This window comes from Dendrobates tinctorius, unplaced genomic scaffold (genome assembly GCF_039654945.1).
Source record: "Dendrobates tinctorius isolate UK_male_01 unplaced genomic scaffold, ASM3965494v1 ptg000171l, whole genome shotgun sequence".
NCBI lineage: Eukaryota > Metazoa > Chordata > Amphibia > Anura > Dendrobatidae > Dendrobates > Dendrobates tinctorius.
This window is the reverse complement of record NW_027361838.1, coordinates 20,971,411-20,994,381: the sequence shown is the minus strand read 5'-3', so window position 1 is coordinate 20,994,381 and position 22,971 is coordinate 20,971,411. Positions and strand designations below refer to the sequence as shown.

General features: G+C 41.8%; 1 protein-coding gene across 6 annotated transcripts in view; it reads right to left on the bottom strand.

Moving 5' to 3' along the window:
* Positions 1–22,971, bottom strand: part of ANKRD12 (ankyrin repeat domain 12) — a 178,687-nt gene that overhangs the window by 46,138 nt on the left and 109,578 nt on the right. For all 6 annotated transcript variants that reach the window (XM_073550954.1, XM_073550953.1, XM_073550952.1 and 3 more), the window contains 4 exons: positions 19,955–20,023; positions 9,195–9,341; positions 7,990–8,190; positions 6,453–6,595 (listed from right to left, as the gene is read on the bottom strand). In XM_073550954.1, coding sequence (XP_073407055.1) covers positions 6,453–6,595; positions 7,990–8,190; positions 9,195–9,341; positions 19,955–20,023 — 560 coding nt within the window. The remainder of the gene's footprint in view (positions 1–6,452; positions 6,596–7,989; positions 8,191–9,194; positions 9,342–19,954; positions 20,024–22,971) is intronic.

Sequence of the window (22,971 nt, the reverse complement as noted above, 5' to 3'; positions counted from 1 at the left end):
GGTAACATTTTCGGGCACAAAACATTCTTTCATCGCTTTCTAGTCAGATTTTAGGTGACAGAATGAACATAAAACAGCAAGTCAAGATTATCTTTTTTTTATGCCGTTCCATGTGTGGTAAAATGGATAAGACCGCTTTATTTTTTGGGTCAGTATGAGTACAGCGATACATTGCATCGGTTTACTCTGAGAGCCATAAAATGTATTTCTCGGCTGATGGAGAAGCATGGCCGCTTGATTTTAAGGGAGACAAGATGACTTTCATTTACATTTCAATTTGTAGTGCTTTATTTTACTTTGATATAATGGAAAAGCATCGTTTTTGCAATAAATATATATTTCTCTATCTATACACATACATATACACAAACATATATACACAAAAATACATATATACAGCTCTGGCAAAAAATTAAGAGACCACTGCACAGATTTATAAAAATCAGCTTCTCTACATGTCTGACAGCCATTCCATTCCACTGTCAGTTGAATTCCAACCAGAGTACACCTCATTCTACTCCATGTGCTTCTGATTAGGTGATCACCTGAATCAAATCTTACATAATGAAGTAATGTATAAAAATCCCTGCTGTGGTTGAAGAGCTCAATTCTGGCTTTACTAGCAGAGCGATACAGTGTGCGTCATGTTGCCTCCATCCTTAAAATTTCTAAGATGGCAGTCCATTACAACAAGGTCAAGCAGCAGACATTGGGGACAACAAAGCTACAGACCAGCAGAGGGTGAAAACTACTCTCCACTGACCGGGATGACCGTCATCTTATTCGAATGTCACTCAGCAACCGCAGGATGACATCAAGTGACCTACAAAAGGAATGGCAAATGGCAGCTGGGGTGAAGTGCACGGCAGTTCGTAACAGGCCCCCAGAGGCAGGGCTTAAGTCATGTAAAGGTAGAAAAAAATCCTTACATCAATGAGAAGCAAAGGAGAGCCAGGCTGAAGTTTGCCAAAGATCATAAGGATTGTACCATAGAGAACTGGAGTAAGGTAATCTTCTCTGATAAGTCTAATTTTCAGCTTTGCCCAACACTTGATCGTCTAATGCTTACACGGAGACCTGGAGAGGCGTACAAGTCACAGTGTCTTGCACCCACTGTGAAATTTGGTGGAGGATTGGTGATGATCTGGGGATGCTTCAGCAAGGCTGCAATTGGGCAGGTTGATCTTTGTGAAGGATGTATGAATCAAGTCGCATACAAGGTTATCCTGGAAAAAAACAGTTGATTCCTTCTGCTCAGGCAATGTTCCCCAACTCTGAGGACTGTTTTTTCCATCAGGACAATGCGCCATGCCACACAGCTAGGTAAATCAATGTGTGGATGAAGGACCACCACATCAAATCCAGCCCAATCTCCAGACCTGAACCACATTGAAAACCTCTGGAATGTAATCAAGAGGAAGATGGATAGTCACAAGCCATCAAAGAGCTGCTTAAATTTTTGTACCAGGAGTGGCATAAGGTCACCCAAAAACAGTGTGAAAGACTGGTGGTTTCTAAGGCTACTTTCACACTAGCGTTTCCTGGAGCTGCGGAGGGATGCGCCGGCCGCCATGAAGCTCCGCCCACGGCCGTGCCTCCTCTGGTCAGCTCCACCTATGGGCGCATGATGCTGCATGCGACCTGCGTACCCTATCTTTAGCATTGGGTACGCAGGCCATGCGCAGGTATGCGTTTGCCGCTGAATGCGTTCTTTTGACGGTGCGCCGACCTGCGCCAAACGCACCGTGTTGCATTTTGGTGAGCTCAGCGCACCGTCAAAAGGACACATGCGCCGGCAAACACATACCTGTGCACGGCCTGTGTACCCAATGCTAAAGATAGGGTACGAAGGTCGCACGCAGCGTCATGCGCCCATAGGCGGAGCTGACCGGAGGAGGAGCTGACCAGAGGAGGCGCTGCCGGAGCTTCACAGCGGCCGTGCGCATCACTCCGCAGCTCCAGGAAACGCTAGTGTGAAAGTAGCCTAAATGATTGTTTTCTTCGCATTATTTCAAGTCTGCAACCACTGCATTTTTTTTGTCGTTTTGATCATTTCTCATTTTCTGAAGATAAATACAAAATTTAGTGCTTGGAAATTCAAAGATATGTTGTCAGTAATTTATAGAATGAAAGAGCAATTAATTTTTGCCAGACCTGGGATAGATATACATACATATATATATTTATAGCTCATAGAGTTCTACATAACATAATAGCCGCTAAATCAATTGCCGGCTTCAGTAACATCATTCCCGAACCAGACATGATATGACACATGGGTTACATATAGTAAACCATGTCATATCAAAACAATTTATGTATGTCAGTGTTTAATCAATTTAGTAGTTTGTGTTAGGAAAAATTGGAACTCTAGGGGTTAAATTTAAGACCATAATCGCGGGAAAAAAATTGCCTGGGCTCCCGCGCAATATTCTCTGCCAGAGAGGGAAAGCCAGTGAGTGAGGGCAGATATTAATATCCTAGAGAAGGACAATTGCTTTTGTCCCCCCCCCGGCTAAAAAAAAAAGTCTGCCCCCAGTTACCCCACTTAGCCTCTCTATTCCCATGGCCTTTAGCGGTGGCTCATGGGTTAACGCCACCTTGCAATTGAAAGGTGACATTAAGCCAGGTTAATAATGGAGAGGTGTCAATAAGACACCTTCATTATTAACCCTAGAATAGTAAAGGGTTAAAAAAAAGACATTAAAAAATATTTTAATGAAATAAATACAAGTTTGACAAAATGTATTATTCTGCCAATCCAAAAAAAGCCCTTGTTCTGTAAAAAAAATAAAATAAAACATTATACATACCTCTCCGCCGTTCAGTCAGGTCCCCTGCTGCAATCCATCACAAGGGGTTAACTAGTTTACAACAGGGACCGGTGCTAATGCTACCGGCCCCGCTGTAAACCACTTCAGAATGAATTAATTCATCTCTGCACAGGCCCCCGTGGCTGACCAGAGATGAACTGATTAGCGTGGGAAAGCTTCTGTACTTTTTCCCATGCTGTTAGTTCACCTCAGGTCAGCCGGGAACTCCGCACAGCCTCATCAACTACCGCTGACGTCACTGAGGCTGCGCGGAGTCCCCGGATGACCTGAGGTGATCTGACAGCATGGTAAAAAGTTCAGAAACTTCCTCACGCTATCGAGTTCACTTCAGGTCAGCCAGGGACACCGCGCAGCCTCACTGACTACCGCTGGGATCAGCCAAATGATTCACTGCACCTGCGCGGAGTTCGCGCTGGTGCAGTGCAGTGGTATTCCGCTGGTGGTACTGAGAAAGAGCGTGTGTGAGAGAAAGAGCGTGTGTGAGAGAAAGAGCGTGTGTGAGAGAAAGAGCGTGTGTGAGAGAAAGAGCGTGTGTGAGAGAAAGAGCGTGTGTGAGAGAAAGAGCGTGTGTGAGAGAAAGAGCGTGTGTGAGAGAAAGAGCGTGTGTGAGAGATAGAGCGTGTGTGAGAGATAGAGCGTGTGTGAGAGATAGAGCGTGTGTGAGAGATAGAGCGTGTGTGAGAGATAGAGCGTGTGTGAGAGATAGAGCGTGTGTGAGAGATAGAGCGTGTGTGAGAGATAGAGCGTGTGTGAGAGAAAGAGCGTGTGTGAGAGAAAGAGCGTGTGTGAGAGATAGAGCGTGTGTGAGAGATAGAGCGTGTGTGAGAGATAGAGCGTGTGTGAGAGATAGAGCGTGTGTGAGAGATAGAGCGTGTGTGAGAGATAGAGCGTGTGTGAGAGATAGAGCGTGTGTGAGAGATAGAGCGTGTGTGAGAGATAGAGCGTGTGTGAGAGATAGAGCGTGTGTGAGAGATAGAGCGTGTGTGAGAGATAGAGCGTGTGTGAGAGATAGAGCGTGTGTGAGAGATAGAGCGTGTGTGAGAGATAGAGCGTGTGTGAGAGATAGAGCGTGTGTGAGAGATAGAGCGTGTGTGAGAGATAGAGCGTGTGTGAGAGATAGAGCGTGTGTGAGAGATAGAGCGTGTGTGAAAGAAAGAGCGTGTGTGAGAAAAAGAGCGTGTGTGAGAAAAAGAGCGTGTGTGAGAAAAAGAGCGTGTGTGAGAAAAAGAGCGTGTGAGAGAAAAAGAGCGTGTGAGAGAAAGAGCGTGTGAATGTGTGTGTTGCGACGGTGTTCTGCTGGTGGTACCGTGCAGTAGGTTGGTACCAGTAGCAGTTTCCATATTGAGACACCCATCACTTGGGTGTCCCAATATGACGGTCGGTGAACTTCCTCCGCTTGGAATTCTGGGATACGGAGACATCTGGACAGAACAGGAAATGAAAACATTACAAGGCAATTATATAAATAGATTCTATATTTAATGTATAGATCTAAAGAAGGCAGCTTAGTTCTGGAAAAGCATTTTTAGACAGATGAAACCAAGATCAACCTATACCAGAATGATGAGAAGAAGAAAGTATGGAGAAGGCTTAGATTGGCTCATGATCCAAAGCATAACATATCATCAGTAAAACATAGTGGAGGCAGCGTGATGGCATGGGATACTAGTGTTTATTGATAATGTGACTGAAGACAAACAAGTGAATGATTTCTGAAGAGTACAGGGCTGAACTTTCTGCTCAGATTCAACCAAATGCAGAAACGTTGATGAGACAGCGCTTCACAGCACAGATGGACAATGATCAAAATCAATGTTTAAGTAATCCAGGAGTTTTTTTTTTTTTTTAAAGGCAAAGAAGTGGAATATTTTGCAATGGCCGACTCAATTACTAGATCTCAACACACAAAACAAGCAACAACTGAAGTCAGCTGCAGTAAAAGCCTGGAAAAGCCTCACAAACGGTGGAAATCCAGCGTTTGGTGACGTTCAGGCAGTCATTGTTTGCAAAGGATTCTCTACAAAGTATTAAAAATGACATTTTATTTATGGTAAATTTAATTAGTTCAATTATTTTTGAGCCTCTGAAGTGAGGAGGCTTTGTGGAAAAATGGTTGCAATTCTTTAACGTTTCACAGGATATTTTTGTTCGACCTCTAAAGTCTACACTTAAAGGGAACCTATCAGGTTCCCCGTGCCCCCTGAAGCACCATCAGTTGCATCTGCACATGTAAATACCCTGCCTAACAGTCCTTGTAGTACATTACACACAAACAGATCTTTAGAGAAAAGTATTCTACAGTCCGTGCATGATACGTAAATGAGGCCTATGACTAGTCAATGGTGCGTTAGTGTTCCCAGACTAGCTGGCACACTTTGCATGATAACAAAACATACAAGCGCTGGGGGTCATTGCTAGGGTTTCACATACTTCATACATGTGCGCGGCTTCTTCCCTTTGCATCATTGATCCTCTGAAGCCAGGTGTATGTTTCCCAGCTTCAGAGAATCACACGATAGGAAGTGCAGAAGACTTCCAATCATGCGCAGTGCAACTTACGAATATTGGTGAAGCTTTCCAGTCACTTTGTAACAGATTACTGGTCGTTCAGGTGGGCCAACTATTGCGCATCAGATTGTCCAGAGCCCCTATTGTCACTTCAGTCTTTTAAGTTATGTGCGGAAGGAGTTTGAGATAGACAAAAACGACAACTTTTTCACCTGGAAACGGCTTGATGAAATGCTCCTCATTTGGGAGATTTTTTGCCTCCTAAAACTCTTTGATTGGACAGTACCTAGTTTGGAGTGTTTGCATGAGGAGCTGCATCAAAAAAGTGATTTTTTATTTTTACACCAGGCGTTTTAGGCTTCTTCTTGAAAGAACCCTTTCACAAAACATCCACTGTGCACAGTACAAGACTTGCACACTAAACAAATCCTCATTTGCCTAAAAGTAACTGAAACCCCCCTCCAAAGAACGAGAGATGCCATTTAACTGGATTGCAAGCTCACAGCACACACTGTATGGGATGTATGTCCATCTTTACCTAGGAACCCACTTGGAGATATCACAGCAACCAAAGAGGTGTAGACAGCGTCCAATACAGGGAGCTGAATACATATTTCCTACTTGAAAAAGACCCATTATGGGTGGAAACATTGTGCTTTCTATGGCATAATAAACTTCTTTTACAATTCAACACCCTGGATTGGACGCTGTCTACGCTTCTTTTTTGGTTGCCATTTGACTGGATGTCCACAATACCAACCATAAAAAAACAAACAAAAAAAACAAAACACTGGCTACAAACACAAGAGTTTACACAAACCATGATTAGGCGGTGTTGGTTAAATACGACAAAAAAATAAAATACATATCTAATATTCCACTTGAGATCCCCATTATTTTAGGCTTGGTTCATTTTTATCTTGCATCTCCATTCAGTCCCATGACACGCTAGAAACCACTGACGTCAGGTTCAATCAAAGTTTTCATTTGGATAGGTGGAACAGTTCTATTCTTCCTTCTCAAATAGGATATAATATGGGATAGAACCAGACAGACTTGCATCTCACGAAGAGAAAAAAGAAAAAAAAAAAAAACCCTGGAATTACTTACATCTCTGTGCCCACTGCTTGCTGCATCGTGAAGAGGTGTATCATCATCAAGCCCCTGGGTATTCACATCAGCTCCTGCTGCTATCAAAACTTTAGCAACATCATAATATCCCATATTACAAGCTTCATGTAAAGGAGTCCAACCTGAAAAGTGTAAATTTTGTCAGTTAAGTTACTTTAAAGGATTCAAAACCAAAACTATTCACATGTATTATATACCAGGTGAGCGCGCACAGATTTATCAAAACAAATAGCAACCACTGACTCCTTATATGTAGAGGGTATTACAGATGCATCACTACAATACCAGGTAACCATTAATAGTTAATCACAATGGGTGCTGAATAGTTATACAAAGACAAAAAACAAACCAACCCCTCCAAAAAAGTAAAATAAAACACTATGGTATGGACTCATTAAGACTGGCATTGAATTTGGTGCATGTTCTCAGTGGCATGCACTTCGCCATAGATGCTACTCCAGTCAAAAACAGGAGTAGCATTTCAAGCGTTAAAACTGCTGGCACTTTTGCAGAATTTAAAGGGCATGCATAGCCACAAGTCGACCCATCTTCACCCCAGCTCTGCCCATTTTGGCAGAAATATTTAAAAACGGTGTAAAACTATGAAAGTCGCAAAATTGTTTGTGCAACGTCGCGTTGCACAAAAATTTGCAGACTTTTCAAAGAATTTTAGGACAATTTCTATCTGATTCGATGAAGTCACCCTTTAATTGTTTAACTCTTTGGCAGAATGCACTAAACTTTTGTGCAGAAATAACTGCAGTCAGCAAATGCTTAGATTGAGCAGATATGCAAGACATGGATGGAAATAACAACCAACTACATTTCCAATGTAAACTGCATTTCCATTTTATTTCTATACAATACAGGAATAAACTTTCAGATTGCTGGTATCTGACCACTGGAATCCCCAACGATACCAAGATTAGCTATGGTGGCCTGCTAGCAATAGCTGAGCACAGCACTTTAATATTTACAGAAGTCCCATTGACCATGAATGGAGTGGAAGCTGAACCTGCGCACCTTAGCGCCATTCAAGACAAGGCTGGAAACCCCATTATCTGGATATTTGGAGGTTCCCACAGTCAGTACACAGCAGACAGAAAGTTATCCCCCATTCTAGAGGTAGTGGATAACTTGATATTTTGGGAATAACACTAATATCCAATTTCCAAAAACTTCTGTACAAGCAAGCATTTCTCTAGACTAGGGATGAGCGAACAGCTTCGGATAGGTGCTAATCCGAATGAGTTTCCCGAATAGCTGCCTCGGGAACCCGAATACCTGGAGCGCTCCCGATAATCAGCTGTTTAGTGCCGCAGCTGCATGTGTCACGGCTCTGTGACAGTCTCAACAAACAGGATATCCATGTGTACATGCAGCTGCGGCGCCAAACAGCTGATTATCGGAAGCGCTCCAGGTATCCGGGTTCCCGAGGCAGCTATTCAGGAAGCGCTATAGCTATTCGGATAAGCACCTATCCGAAGCTATTCGATCAATCCTACTCTAGACTTACCTGCAAAATCTTTAACCTTGACATTGGCACCTAGACGGATAAGTTCCTTTACTTGACTTATGTCTCCTCGTATAGCTGCCATGTGCAATGGAGTTTCTCCGCGCTCATTTCTTTTATTTACTTTGTCCTTTTGCCTTGTGGAGGATGTTGGAGTTTTCTTCTGAGTTGGTGTTGCCTGAGAGGGGTGATTTGGGGTAGAATCTGTGGACAAATATGAGTGAAATCATTAATCCTGTAGACAGGACATGTGAATTAATCCATCATATTTATGGATTTTCAGTAATTTTTAGCTCACATTTGATTGATCCAAATTTTTTTTAAATTTAGTTTAATAAAGTGAAATTTTTTTTGTTATATGTAAAATTGTCAATAAGAGGTTACATATAGAGGTGTCCACACAAAAATAACTGGAAAAGACTATTGTTAACATATCAGACTTCGTGAAACAAAAAACAAGCCATCCTGTAATTCGGCTGACCTCTTTGGAATACTAAATAGCGGCACCATTTGCTTTTATTTTTTCCCACCGTTTTACAGAGGTTTTTTTTTTTTTTTTTAAATCTTCCATATGGTGTAATTTAGTGCCAATTTTTATGATCTTTACAAGGGGACGTGACTTGAGGTTGACCATTTAGAGAATCCTGAAAACATGCCCTCAGAGAATCCAGTGAACCACTCCTTCTTGGTACAGACCATAAAAAACCGCACTAAAAGGCCGAGATCTGTGGAACCATTTGATGGATTTAAACAAAATGAAAAACAAGAATAAAAGAGTGAAAAATAACCACGGTAAGTCAAACAGAATATTACACAGTGCCTACTCACAAGAGGCAAAAGGGTTCATCACTAAAGGTGCTCTCCCAATCTCTACAGAATACATTTAGTAAATATGATTGTGGGCTGTCAACATGTAATAACCCATTTATCAACCACCACCAGGCAACGGTGGCACCAGGGAAGAAGTTTATTTTCTATTTGCACATTAATATCCTATGTGCTTTTGCCCTATGTAACAGCAGCATATTCGAATACACAGTAAGGTGGAATAAAAATTGTGACCCCATCAAAAATACAACAGAGACCACAGATATAAGAAGTATTCCTCATTCTGCCACTCACGGATACAAAGCAGCCTGTCCATCACCAGAGTGGGCCAGGGAGGAAAAGCAGAACAATCAGATGCATTCACATTGCAGGGCTTATACCTGGGCTGTTGTCTCTGGCAGTCATCTGCATGAGGAGAGCCATCTGCTTACGCTCAGATAAGGGGTAACCAAAGAGGATATTGACAGGAGTAGATTTCTTACTTCCAGGCTCTTTTTTCATTTTTTTTTTCTCTGGTCCTTCTTTCTCTGAAAAGTGCAGTAAAGGATCATTCATAAACTTTCGCATAATTATCATTTCTAAAACATGCTGGGCCTTTACAACTATCTTATGAATAAAATACTAACTAATATTGGTGCAGGAGAACATTGGCATCTTTAAAGAACTGAAAGAGCAAGCCACATGAATGCGTTATGATACATTGTTAGACACAAAACTCATCGCATGCGCCGCACATTCCAGCGGCCACAGCCCATAACCTTCCAGACCATTCACTGCTCAGAGACCATCAATTCTAGGATTCACTAGGAGCATAATTTGGGGGACTGGCAACATCTCAATCTCACCATCTCAGAGGGCCTAGCTAGCTAAACCACTACCCAAGCATTTAAAATCTAGATAGAAATTTTGCCATTATGAAAATAAAAAAATTCTGCAGCCATGTAGGGTGGTTAGATCAGATATACAAGAAAATGCAGTAGTATACTTGACAGCCCTGACCTCCCACTTGTCAGTGCTTGGGATATACTTATACAAGTTAAAGCACCGCTCGAGGGGTTTGGGTTTTTCTCAGCACTGGCGTGACACTTTTAAATATAAGCCCCACAGGGCTGTGGAGTCGGAGTCGTGGAGTCGGAGTTAGTTTTGGTTGGAGTCAGAGTCGGTAGAAATGTACCGACTCCAGCTTTAAAAAAAATGTATTAATATTTCATAATTGAACTTTCATATGAGTTTTATAAATGTTACTCAAATATATATGTTCTATCAAACTATGACCAACAGTGATAAGCAGTTCTGCTGGAGATAGAGACATTTCTTACTTCTTGTGTGTCACTGTTCTCCACTGCCCTTATCTAATCTTATACTTGGTTAACCTCATGCTGCCCCAACCCCCCTACTTACAATGTATGAAACTGAAAGTGAAAATGTGTTGCAAATTCTTAGTAGTAAAGCTCCTCCTCTAGACTAGATCATACTAGGTGTGCGTCTTCCAAGCATCTCACAGCTGCCTGCTACTCAGAAGAGGAAGACTGTAAGAAGTATTATCCTTTCAACAAACTTTGCATCAGTTAACTGTGAGTACATGAGGAATAATAACAGTATTACTGACCACTATATCAGTTGTACGACCTGGCAATTTTGTACAATTGTTTTTAGGAAAAACAATTGTCATTTGGATTGTGAATGCAGAATTAAAAACCTGAGAACGTCAAAGAAGCATCACATTAAATCAGCTGTATTTGAACATTTCACCATCACTCAAGATAGAAAATATTATGTCTGTCAGTGTATGACAAATGATCCAGACGAAAACAAATGCTGTGAAGCCAAGATGAGTGCATATTCAGGCAAAGATAAAAATGCTCCTACCAGAGCTTCTAATCTAAAGAGACATTTACAGCGCTTTCATCCAGAAGTACTGAAAGCAGTGGATGAGAAAGACTGCATCCAAACCAATGAACCAGTGCCCAGCTCTTCCAGCCAAACAAAGGAGCAGAGAACTTTGCAGCCATCAGTTGCAAGATATTTTGTCAGTGATAAAGTTACTGTGACAATGACAGTAGATACATTTAAAAAACAGATCATAGAGCTTGTTGTAAAGGATAGTGTGCCTATTTCATTATTTTCACGACCAGCTTTTGTGTGTCTGAATGGGAAAATGGCCCGCAAGCTTGGTGTTTCTCTGGAGAGAGAGAGTATTAGAAAATTAGTAATCGAAGAAGCTTTTAAACAAAAGGAAGAACTTAAAAAAACTCTCAAGGGACGCTTTCTGTTTCTTAAAATGGATGCCTGCACACGTCACAGAGTGAACTATTTTGCCATCAATGTCCGATTTGTTTGTGACAAAAATGAAATAGTTACCAAGACATTGGCAGTAAAAGACACCAAAGCTCATCACACCAGTGAGTTTCTCCAGGTCTTGGTGGAAAAGGTTCTGCAAGACTATGAACTTAAAAAAGAGCAAGTTCTCTCTGTCGTAACTGACAATGCTTCAAATATAAGTACTATTAAGCTAATGAATGAGAGTAATGATGGTGACCAGCAGCTAGAAGAACATTCTGGGTCCACAGACACAGAAATGTTTGAAATAGAGGAACACAGTATTGTAACTGAGGAGCAAACTGAAGTTGCTTCAGATGAACAGCAACATGATAGTTTAGATGATCTTGTTGAAACTGTGTCAATATGTTCTTTCATTCATCACATGCGCTGTGTTGTGCATACGCTACAGCTGGCTATAAGAGACAGTCTGCAAGAAGGACATGCTGCTGCACTGATTGGCAAGGTGAGAAAATTGGCTACTGTTGACAGAATCCCTAAAGTTGACTCAATTTTGAAGAGACGTGCTGGAAAAGGGGCAATTATTGATCAAGCCACACGATGGGGCAGTACTTAATGATTCAGCGCTTGGTTGAACTAAAAACCTTTCTTGTAGACATGGCTAACCCTCAACTGACGCTAAATGAAAGTCAGTGGAATCAGGTGACTGAGCTGGAAAAATTGCTAGAGCACCCATTTACAGTGACTAAAAAATTACAAGCAGAGGACTTAACTCCAGGTATTTTCTTAAAGGAGTGGAAGAACCTGATGTTTCGCCTGTCCCAAAGAGGAGGGTTAATTGCAAGTGGCATTGCTACATCAATGAAATGGAGAGAGGAGCTACTATTACAAAATAACATTCTTTTGGCAGCTGTTTATGTAGACCCAATGCATCGGATTCTTCTAGATGATCAACAGCTAAGTAAAGGAAAAGAAGCTCTGTTTGAAATAGCAGTAAGGATGAAAGGGTTGCAGAACAGTCAGGAGGAACAAGAAGAATTTGGTCGTCCTGCCACATCTTCACCCTCATCATCAACTGATGAAGAATTTGATTTTGAAAAATATTTGGATCACAAGGACCGTGCAAAGCGTTCCCGCATAGAAGAGTCATCCCCATCAAGGAACACAGCCAGTACATTTCAGCAGAATTTTTCATGTGCACTAAAAGAAATTGAGAAATTTGACCGTTCATCAAAAATAACAGTGCAACAAGCGATTCCTCTGTATCCTGACATTGTCAGAGATGTTGCCCGAGTGGTTACTGCTTTGCCACCAACACAAGTTAGGCTTGTTTCACACTTCCGTTTTTGTGTCCGCCAAACGGATCCGTTTCCGTTTTTTTGACGGAAACTGATGCAAACGGATCCGTTTTTTAAAAACGGATCCGTTTTTTTGACGGATCCGCGGTAACCGTAATGGAAGGCTATGGGACAAAAAAAACGGATCCTGCAAAAAATGGCGGATCCGTTTTTTTACGGAAAACAACTGATTTTGACGGATTTGAAAAAACGGAAGTGTGAAACAGGCCTTAGTGTAGAGAGGTTGTTCTCTGCTTTCAAAATAATTAGATCAGATTTGAGGGCATCCATGAAGGAGGATCTGACAGAGGCAATACTTACAATTCTTATTAACTGCATAAAAGTGTTTATTGCATATTTATTTACAGTTTAGAGAAGTTTATAAAAGTTATTTGCTATATTCTAATTGTATTCTAATAAATGTAGTTTTTGCTCTAAGTGGTCTGATTACTTATATGATGGTGAGAAACTGAATAAGCACGATGTTTAATATTTTACAACAGTAAATTTGTTGTTATGAATTGGCCATTTATGAAGGAGTCGGAGTCGGAGCCTGATAAAATCCAAGAGACGGAGTCGCAACTGTGGCTTACCGACTCCACAGCCCTGAAGCCCCATGCCCCCGGTCATATACTCACCAACTGGCGTCTACGGTTTTTCAGCACTACTCTGGTCCCGCCATCTTGTGAGAGCTGCTTCTGACTGTCCAGAAGTCAGTAGTTATGTCACAAGCTTTCAATTCAAGTTTGAGAGCTAGACGGGATCATGCGATCCTCAAATTTTGGATTACAAGAGGAAGGCCAGCGAGGGCTCAGACTTTAACCCCTTTGCAGCGGAGCCCATGTTCATATTTGTGATTGTTTTCACTCCCCTTCTTCCCAGAGCCATAACATTTTTTTATTTTTCCATCAATATGGCCATGTGGGGACTAGTTTTTTTGCGAGACGAGTTGTACTTTTGAACGACACCATTGGTTATACCATGTCGTGTACTCAAAAACGGGAAAAAAATTCCAAGTACGGCGAAAATGCAAAAAAAGTGTAATTCCACACTTGTTTTTTGTTTTCACCATGTTCACTAAATGCTAAAAAACTGACCTGCCATTATGATTCTCCAGGTCATTACGAGTTCATAGACACCAAACATATCTAGGTTCATTTTTATCTAAGTGGTGAAAAAAATTCAAAACTTTGTTTAAAAAAAATTGCACCATTTTCAGATACCGGTAGCGTCTCCATTTTCCAAGATCTCGATTTGGGTGAGGGCTTATTTTTTGCGTGCCGAGCTGACGTTTTTAATAATACCATTACGGTGCAGATACGATCTTTTGATTGTCCGTTATTGCATTTTAACTCCATGTCGAGGCGACCAAAAAAAACTTAATTCTGGCGTTTTGAATATTTTTCCTGCTACGCCGTTTAGAAATCAGGTTACGGTAATCTTTTTTTTTTTTATTGATAGATCGGGCGATTCTGAACGCGGCGATACCAAATATGTGTATGTTTGATTTTTTTTATTATTGTTTTATTTTGAATGGGGCAAAAGAGGTGAGGTGTGACTTGAACTTTTGTATTTGTAAAAAAAAAAAAAATTTTTTTTTTTTTTTTTACTTTTGGCATGCTTCAATAGCCATGGGAGGCTAGAAGCTGCCATAACCTGATTGGCTCTGCTACATAGAGGCGATGCTCAGATCGCCTCTATGTAGCAGAATTACTGCACTGCTATGAGTGCCGACCACCAGTTTCAAGGAGACCTCTGGTTGTCATGCCGACACACCGGTGACCCGTGATCACGTGACACGCGTCACCGGTGAGCGTATTTCCGGCCCGATGGCTGGAAGCGCTTGTTAAAGGCCGCTGTCAGAGTTTGACAGCGGCATTTAACTAGATAATAGCCGTGGGTGGATCACAATTCCGCCTGCGGCTAATGCGGGAACATATTAGCTGTTGAAAACAGCTGACATGTCCTGGCTTTGAGGTGGGCTCACCGCCGAAGCCCACTTCAAAGGGGGAGATGCTACATGCGCAGTACTAGAACGGCGCATGTCGCAAAGGGGTTAAGGTTGGACAGGCAGATTTGAATGGACTCAAAGTAGGCATGGTCCAACGGATGGATGTTCTAAAGGACAGAAAAGTTCAAGGAGGATGGGAGATTTTGCTAAATGAAATTCTCTATATATAAAACCGCCTGGCACTTTGACAAACTCCTGGGTTTTTAGCTGCTAGGTTTGGGTGACAGTAACCACCTGCTATCAAAGGAGAAAAAGAAAGGTATATTCCAAACAGCGCTCAGAAATGGAGGAAGAGGGGAGAAGATATGTCCTGTAGGGTTTTGCGCTGGGTGTCCTTAATTTCACAAAAGTGGCAGTGTATATAGATGAAGATACCACCTCACGTAACTTGATGCAAATGCATAAGCATGTAGTTCTATACATCAACCTGCAAACATGCCCAGAATTTAGGAAAGCAGGGTGCACTGATCCTAACAGGAAAGCTGGGTGCCAAATCCTACGCGTTTCTGTAGCTTGCGGCTTCCTTCAGTGATAAATGATGAAGGAATAGGATTAGGACCCTTTAGAATTCCCATACACCTGATTTCATGTAGGGGTGTGGCGTCATCAACCCCAATACATGTGGTTTTACCACTTGGGTCAACGGGCAATATTGTTCGACAGACCTGCCACCGGCCGGGGCAACGTATGGTCATAATATATACAAAAAAAAAGAAAAACGGATGGCATTCACCGGTTAAAAACTTCTTTATTCCAATACTTTAAACATCGGCATAGGGAGGATGGGAGCAGGAGTGGAAAGGACGACAGCCTTTTCGCGCTGCAGTAGCGCTTCTACTGGTGACCAGTAGAAGCGCTACTGCAGCGCGAAACGGCTGTCGTCCTTTCCACTCCTGCTCCCATCTTCCCTATGCCGATGTTTAAAGTATTGGAATAAAGAAGTTTTTAACCGGTGAATGCCATCCGTTTTTCTTTTTTTGTATCCATTGTGGCTAATTCCTTTGGAGTGGCACCTCGGTTCATGGAGCACTTCCCGTGGTACGCATGTTTGCAGTACCAGCTCACACAATTACTTGTGCAATGAATGGGCTTCCCCGCTGTGCGGATTAACACTTTGTTGGAGCTAGTATGGTCATAATATTATTGCACTTATACAGCCCCTGGAATCCTTAAACAGACAGATCCACGGTTACGTGGTGTTACAGCTAGACTCACACAGGTCAGTGCTGGGAGCGTATAGGACCTAGCTACTCTATCAGTTTCCTGTTTCATTCCAAATCAACTCCTCCCACCCCCTCAGGCTGCAAGGCTTCCTGGTGGTGGTCACTGCGTGCCGACACAGTGGACTCCTTACACCGGCGCCCTGTGTGTTTCTACACCAACACGGACGGACACCTCTGTGCTTACAACAAACAGCGCCATCTCTCTACGATACAGGCCGGACACCGTGCACCCAGCTTTCCTGTTAGGATCAGTGTACCCAGCTTTCCAAACAACCTAAATTCAGGGCATTATTTGCCGTTCGTTGTATAGAACTACATGCTTATGCACTTGCATCAATATATGTGAAGACATCGTGCACCCAGCTTTTAAAGTGACAGCAGTTTAGGGCACCCATCTTTTCCAGCCACTCGCCACTTAAATCCAAGGTAACAGCTTGAGCTTTTATGTTTAATTAACAGCATTTATACACATGTGCTGGCAGTCTGGTGTATGTATTATTTAAATACATTGCGGCCCTGGACACAAGGCACCCAACTTTCCTGTTAGGAAAGCTGGGTGCACTGAACCTAACAACCTAAATTCTGGGCATATTTGCAGGTTGTTGTATAGAACTACATGCTTATGCATTTACATCAATATATGTGACCTATATACACTGCCACTTTTGTGAAATTAAGGACACCCTCTTGCAGGGAGTATTGTTGTATACTTACTGCAAAACCCTGCAGGAGGACATATATACTCCCTTTTTTCTCCCCCATAAATGAAATTCTTACTGCACAATCGGTAACAATCCCCAAAAAAAGGGTGGATGAACACAGAACTTAAGCACTTACTAAAAAGGAAAATAAAATTTATATCAAATGGAAAGAGGAGGGCATAGCTAAAGAAGAATCTAATGCTGTTTGCAGGGCCAACGTTAGAAGAACTGAAACCAGTAATGTAGTAAAGCTTGCAAGGGAGACCAAAACCAGTACAACAGGATTTGGGGGTATGTCAAAAGCAAAAGAAAAATCGAAGAGACTATAGGATTTTTACACGATGAAAAGGGTGAAATTGTCAAAAATGATGTTGAAAAGGCCAAACGTTTAAATTCCTAATTTGCATCTGTGTTCTCTAAGAAAGCAAACGTATCAACTGATATTCACACTGATATTGAAGGAATGAAAGAATCCACACTAGTTATAAACAAAGAGCTAATTTACATGAATTTAAATCTCATTGTCCAGATGAATTAAATCCTAGGGTAATGAGAGTTAGAGGATATTGCAGAACCACTAGACAGAATCTTTGAAAAATCCTGGAAAACAGGAGAAGCCACAGAAGATTGGAGAGGCAAATGTTGTCCCCATCTTCAAAAAAGAAAAGACGACGGAGTCAGGAAATTACAGGTCAGTGAGCCTGACTTCTATACCAGGAAAGGTATTTGAACAAATTATTAAATAGCATATATGCAAACACGGATAAGAATACAGTAATTAACCAGAGCTAGCATGGGTTTGTAGCAAACAAGTCATGCCAGACTAATCTAATGTGCTTCTATGATGGAATCATTGACTGGGTGGATCAGGGAAATGCGGTAGACATAGTATATCTCAACTTCATCAAAGCATTTGATAAAGTGTCTCACACTATCCTTATTTAAAAAATGAACAAGTATGGGATTGACAAGGCTACGGTTAGGTGGATTCATAACTGACTCAGTGATACTACTCAAAGAGTGTTAATAAATGGTTGAACATCCAATTGGAAAAGTGTTTCAAGTGGGGTACCACAATACTCAGTCCTGACCCCAGGGTTGTTCAACATTTGTACAAATAATCTAGACAATATAACTGAAGGTAAACTGATCAAATTTGCAGACTATCCAAAGCTAGGAGGGACAGCTAACACTAGAGAAGACATAGAAAGGTTTCGGAAGAATTTAGATAAGTTTGAACAATGGGCAGTGACAAACAGAATGGTATTCAACAGTGAGAAATGTAAGATTTTACATCTGGGCAAGAAAAATGAAAATGACATCTACAGAATGGGAGGAATAGAACTAAGCAACAGCACGTGTGAAAAAGACTACAAATAGATCACAGTACACATGAATCAACAGTGTGAGGCAGCAGAAAAAAAAAGTAGTTCTGGGATGTATCAAGAGAAGCATAGAGTCTAGATCACATGAAGTATCCCCCTCAACTCCTCCTTGGTCAGGCCTCATCTCAAATACTGTGTCCAGTTCTGGGCAACACATCTAAAATAAAGATACATTTAAAAACTGGAGAAGCCCAGAGAAGAGCTACCAGGATGGTGAGTCGACTGCAAAGTATGGAGAAGTCCAGAGAAGAGCTACCAGGATGGTGAGTCGACTGCAAAGTATGTCCTATGAGGAACGGTTAAAGGATCTGGGAATGTTTAGCTTGCAAAATAAGAAGGCTAAGAGGAGGCTTAATAGCTGCCTACAAATATCTGAAGGGATTCACAGTGTAGTGGGATCATCATTATCATTTGCACATGGAAACACGAGACGCAATGGAATGAAACTGAAAGGGAGAAGATACAGATTAGATATTATAAAAACTTTTTGACAGTGAGGGTGATCAATGAGTGGAACAGGCTGCCATGAGAGGTGGTGAGTTCTCCTTCAATGGAAGTCTTCAACCAGAGGCTGGATAGACATCTGTCTGAGATGGTTTAGTGAATCCTGCGCTGCACTGAGCAGGGGGGTTGGACACGATGACCATGAGGTCCCTTCCAACTCTAACATTCTATGTTATGATTATGTTGCTCTCATATTAGGTGGCAAAAACCTGGTGACAGATTCTCTTTAGTACATATTATTGACTATAGGAAAGGTACGAATGCGAGAGCAAACAGCATGTATATTCACACTTCTGAACACCATTTGGTCACACCCTCCCCCCTTTACTCTTGTTCATATTTTGTTGATGCTGTTTACGACAGTTCAACGCATCCATTGCACATGCATAGCATTCACTTTATCAGTACAATGAGATGTGCAGTTAAAGTTATGACTACTGCATGTTTTTATTGTTACGCTGTTTACATACTAAATACATTCATTCCTCTGTCTAGCGACACACACACCCACACACACACACAGTGAGAAGACATAGTCCATGGAATAAAATAAGACACCCACTGAAAATAAGCCCTACCCCCATCTTTTGTAGCAAAAAAAATATAAGACCTTGTCTTATTTTCCGGGAAAAAACACTGTATATAGTAAAAATGATCACAGATTCAAGTCTCCTAGAAGGACTAAACATTCAAAATTTAAAAATGTGTCAGTAATGTAAGCTACACTAGTAACACTAGGTTACCAAGCGGGTTTAATATGATTGGCTGTTGGGCCTGTGTGTTTTGAGTGACTAAAAGAAACTGGCTGGGAAAAGTCAATCCTATAATTCAGTCCAGGGCTTGTAGGCCATTAACATCAGCTGGGTTAGGCCTGTTTCACACTTCCGTTTTCAGGCATTAGTCACAATACGCCGTTTGGGGAAAAAAAACGAATCTGATGGATTTGCCTTGTAGATCTGTTTTTTTTCTCCACAGACTTGTATTGGCGGCGGATTGTGACGGATGGCCTTCCGTTGCGTTGGTCGTGCGGCGGATCCGTCATAAAATTGGGGTCCGTCTGGCAGAAAAGACATCAATAGGAACGTTTTTCGTCTGCGTCAAAAAGGTGGACGGTGACAGATCCGTCGCTGTCCGTCTCGTAGAATGGATGCCTATGGGCGACGGATCCGTCCACGTCCGTCATAAATATGACTCTCCTCCATGCCCTGGGTACCATAATCATGTAAAAAAGAGAATATAAAAAATAGTGATATACTCACCTTCTGATGGCCCCCCGAGGTCTCCCGCCTGTCAGCCACGCTGCCAGTATCTTCCGGTCCCAGGGATGCATTGCGCGAATCACCTGAGAGGACGTCGCGGTCTCGCGAGCGTGACGTCATCTCAGGCCCTTCTCGCAAAGCATTCCTGGGAACGGAACGTACCAGGAGCGCCGCTGAGGAGATCGGGGGCCGTCAGAAGGTGAGAAAGCTTGGAAAGTGCAAGCATTCTGCAAGCTAAAAACGCTTCTGTTTTGTGGGAAAACTTTTCCACAGCATTTCTGCAACGTGGGCACTTAGCCTTGGACATTGAGCAGATAATTGGGACTTCCTGGAAACAAAATAAATACCAAATCTTACTTTAAATGTGATTTATCGCCAAGAGAAAAAATAAAAAAAATAAGAAAAATACCAACATGTCGAGAAGATATACACAAGTTTACCTGAAAATGTGCTGTAAGGAGGAGTTAACCGCTCGCCCCAGTTCTCACTTGTGTGTCCTGCTTCTGAATCTACAAGGTTAAAAAGACACAGGAAAGAAGGAAACGTGTAAAGAGGACAGCATAATACACAGGACACCTGTTGTTCTAGCATCTATTTGGGAGGAAGCTTTACTCTTTTTTGAATGATGGAAACAAGATGAAAGAGCATTATCCTTCATGCCATTACTGGGAAAAAGTTGATAGGACTCATAAATCAAAAGAGAGGCCAACAGGACAGTGGGTGCTAATGTCAAAATTTCCATACGGCTTGCTAGGTCACATACAGTCAGCAACATAAATCTTGGTACAATACTAAGGGCGCTTTCACTCTGGGATTCTCTGCACATTCACGGGTCTCTTCAGTGATTGCATCTGAACCCCCTGCAAAACGGGATTAGGACGCGTGCGCCGACAGAGCGAACATGTGCTCTGACGTGCATCATTTTCAGAAGTATACACAAACTGGAGGCTGACATCCAGACGCAGTCTACTACATCCGTGTGTCCACCTCCAGTAGGCGTATTATGCATGAGACATTTCACTTTTTTTCATAAAATAAGCAATATTAGATTTATATATAACAGGCAGTGAGGCGTAACCATGAAAGCACACAATGCAACGCTTCACATCCTTGCAAGCACACAATAGCAGCTGTGTAACCCTGAATGTTTCTAGATGTGCAGTTTGTTACTCTCCACACCTGCACATTACTAGAGATTAGGACCTCCCTTCATACAACTGACATGGTCTAATTTTAGGAAAAGGCACAGATGCCGCTACCACCTCATTGTCAGGCAATAGCTATCAACACAAATAAGTAACATCTGCTCCACAGTAAGACACCAGGAGAATTAACTTGCTATAACCGGTCTGTCTAGTCTGTCGCACCGTTCCCCTAGAACAGCATCCAACATCGCACCCCTCCGCGCTATCTATCTATCTCATATATATATATATATATATATATACACACACACACACACACACACACACACACACACACATATACACACACATATATATATATATACACACTTGAGTTAACTTAACCCCTTCATGACCCAGCCTATTTTGACCTTAATGACCTGGCCATTTTTTGCGATTCTGACCAGTGTCCCTTTATGAGGTAATAACTTAGGAACGTTTCAACGCATCCTAGCGATTCTGAGAATGTTTATTCGTGACATATTGGGCTTCATGTTAGTGGTAAATTTAGGTCGATAATTTTTGCATTTATTTGTGAAAAAAACCTGGAAATTTGGCGAAAATTTCGCAATTTTCAAATTTTTATTCTGTTAAACCAGAGAGTTATGTGACACAAAATAGTTACTAAACAACATTTCCCACATGTCTACTTTACATCAGCACAATTTTGGAAACATTTTTTTGTTAGGAAGTTATAAGGGTTAAAAGTTGACCAGAGATTTCTCATTTTTAGAACAACATTTACAAAACCATTTTTTTTAGGCACCATCTCACATTTGAAGCCACTTTGAGGGGTCTATATGGCAGAAAATACCCAAAAGTGACACCATTCTAAAAACTGCACCCCTCAAGCTACTCAAAACCACATTCAAGAAGATTATTAACCCTTCAGGTGCTTCACAGGAACTAACGCAAAGTGGAAGGAATAAATTGACATTTTAATTTTTCCAACAAAATATTTTCTTTTAGCATCAATTTTTTCATTTTTACATGGGTAAAAGGATCCTAAAATTTGTTGCGCAATTTCTCCTGAGTACACCGATACCTCATATGTGGTCATAAACCACTGTTTGGGCGCACGGCAGAGCTCAGAAGGGAAGGAGCGCCATTTGGCTTTTTGAATGGAAAATATGCTGGAATATTTAGCGGACACCATGTCGTGTTTGGAGAGCCCCTGTGTGCCTAAACATTGGAGCTCCCCCACAAGTGACCCCATTTTGGAAACTAGACCCTCCAAGGAACTTACCTGGATGCATAGTGAGTACTTTGAATCCCCAGGTGCTTCACAAATTGATTCGTTAAAAAAAAAAAAAAAGGTACTTTTTTTTCACAAAAATTTTCATTTTAGCCTCAGTTTTTTCATTTTCACATGGGCAACAGGGTAAAATGGATCCTAAAATTTGTTGGGCAATTTCTCTTGAGTACACCGATACCTAATATGTGGTCCTAAACCACTGTTTGGGCGCACGGCAGGGCCCGGAAGAAAAGGAGCACCATTTGACTTTTTGAACGGAAAATTAGCTCCAATCGTTAGCGGACACCATGTCGTGTTTGGAGAGCCCGTGTGCCTAAACTTTGGAGCTCCCCCACAAGTGACCCCATTTTGGAAACTAGACCCCCTAAGGAACTTATCTAGATACATAGTGAGCACTTTGGACCCCCAGGTGCTTCACAGAAGTTTATAACGCAGAGCTGTGAAAATAATTTTTTTCCCCTCAAAAAATGATTTACTAGCCCACAATTTTTTATTTTCACAAGGGTAACAGGAGAAATTTGACCCCAAAAGTTGTTGTCCAGTTTGTCCCGAGTACGCTGGTACCCCACATGTGGGGGTAAACCACTGTTTGGGCACACATCGGGGCTCGGAAGGGAAGTAGTGACATTTTCAAATGCTGACTTGATGGAATGGTCTGAGGGTGTCATGTTACGTTTGCAGAGCCCCTGATGTGCCTAAACAGTGGAAACCCTCCACAAGTGACCCCATTTTGGAAACTAGACAGCCCAAAGAACTTATCTAGATGTGTGGTGAGCACTTTGAACCCCCAAGTGCTTCACAGAAGTTTATAACGCAGAGCCATGAAAATAAAAAATCTTTTTTTTTCCACAAAAATAATTATTTTAGCCCCCAACTTTTTTATTTTCCCCAAGGGTAACAGGAGAAATTAGACCCCGAAAGTTGTTGCGCAATTTTTCCGGAGTACGCTGATACCACATATGTGGGGGTAAACCACTGTTTGGGCACACGTCGGGGCTCGGAATGGAGGGAGCACTGT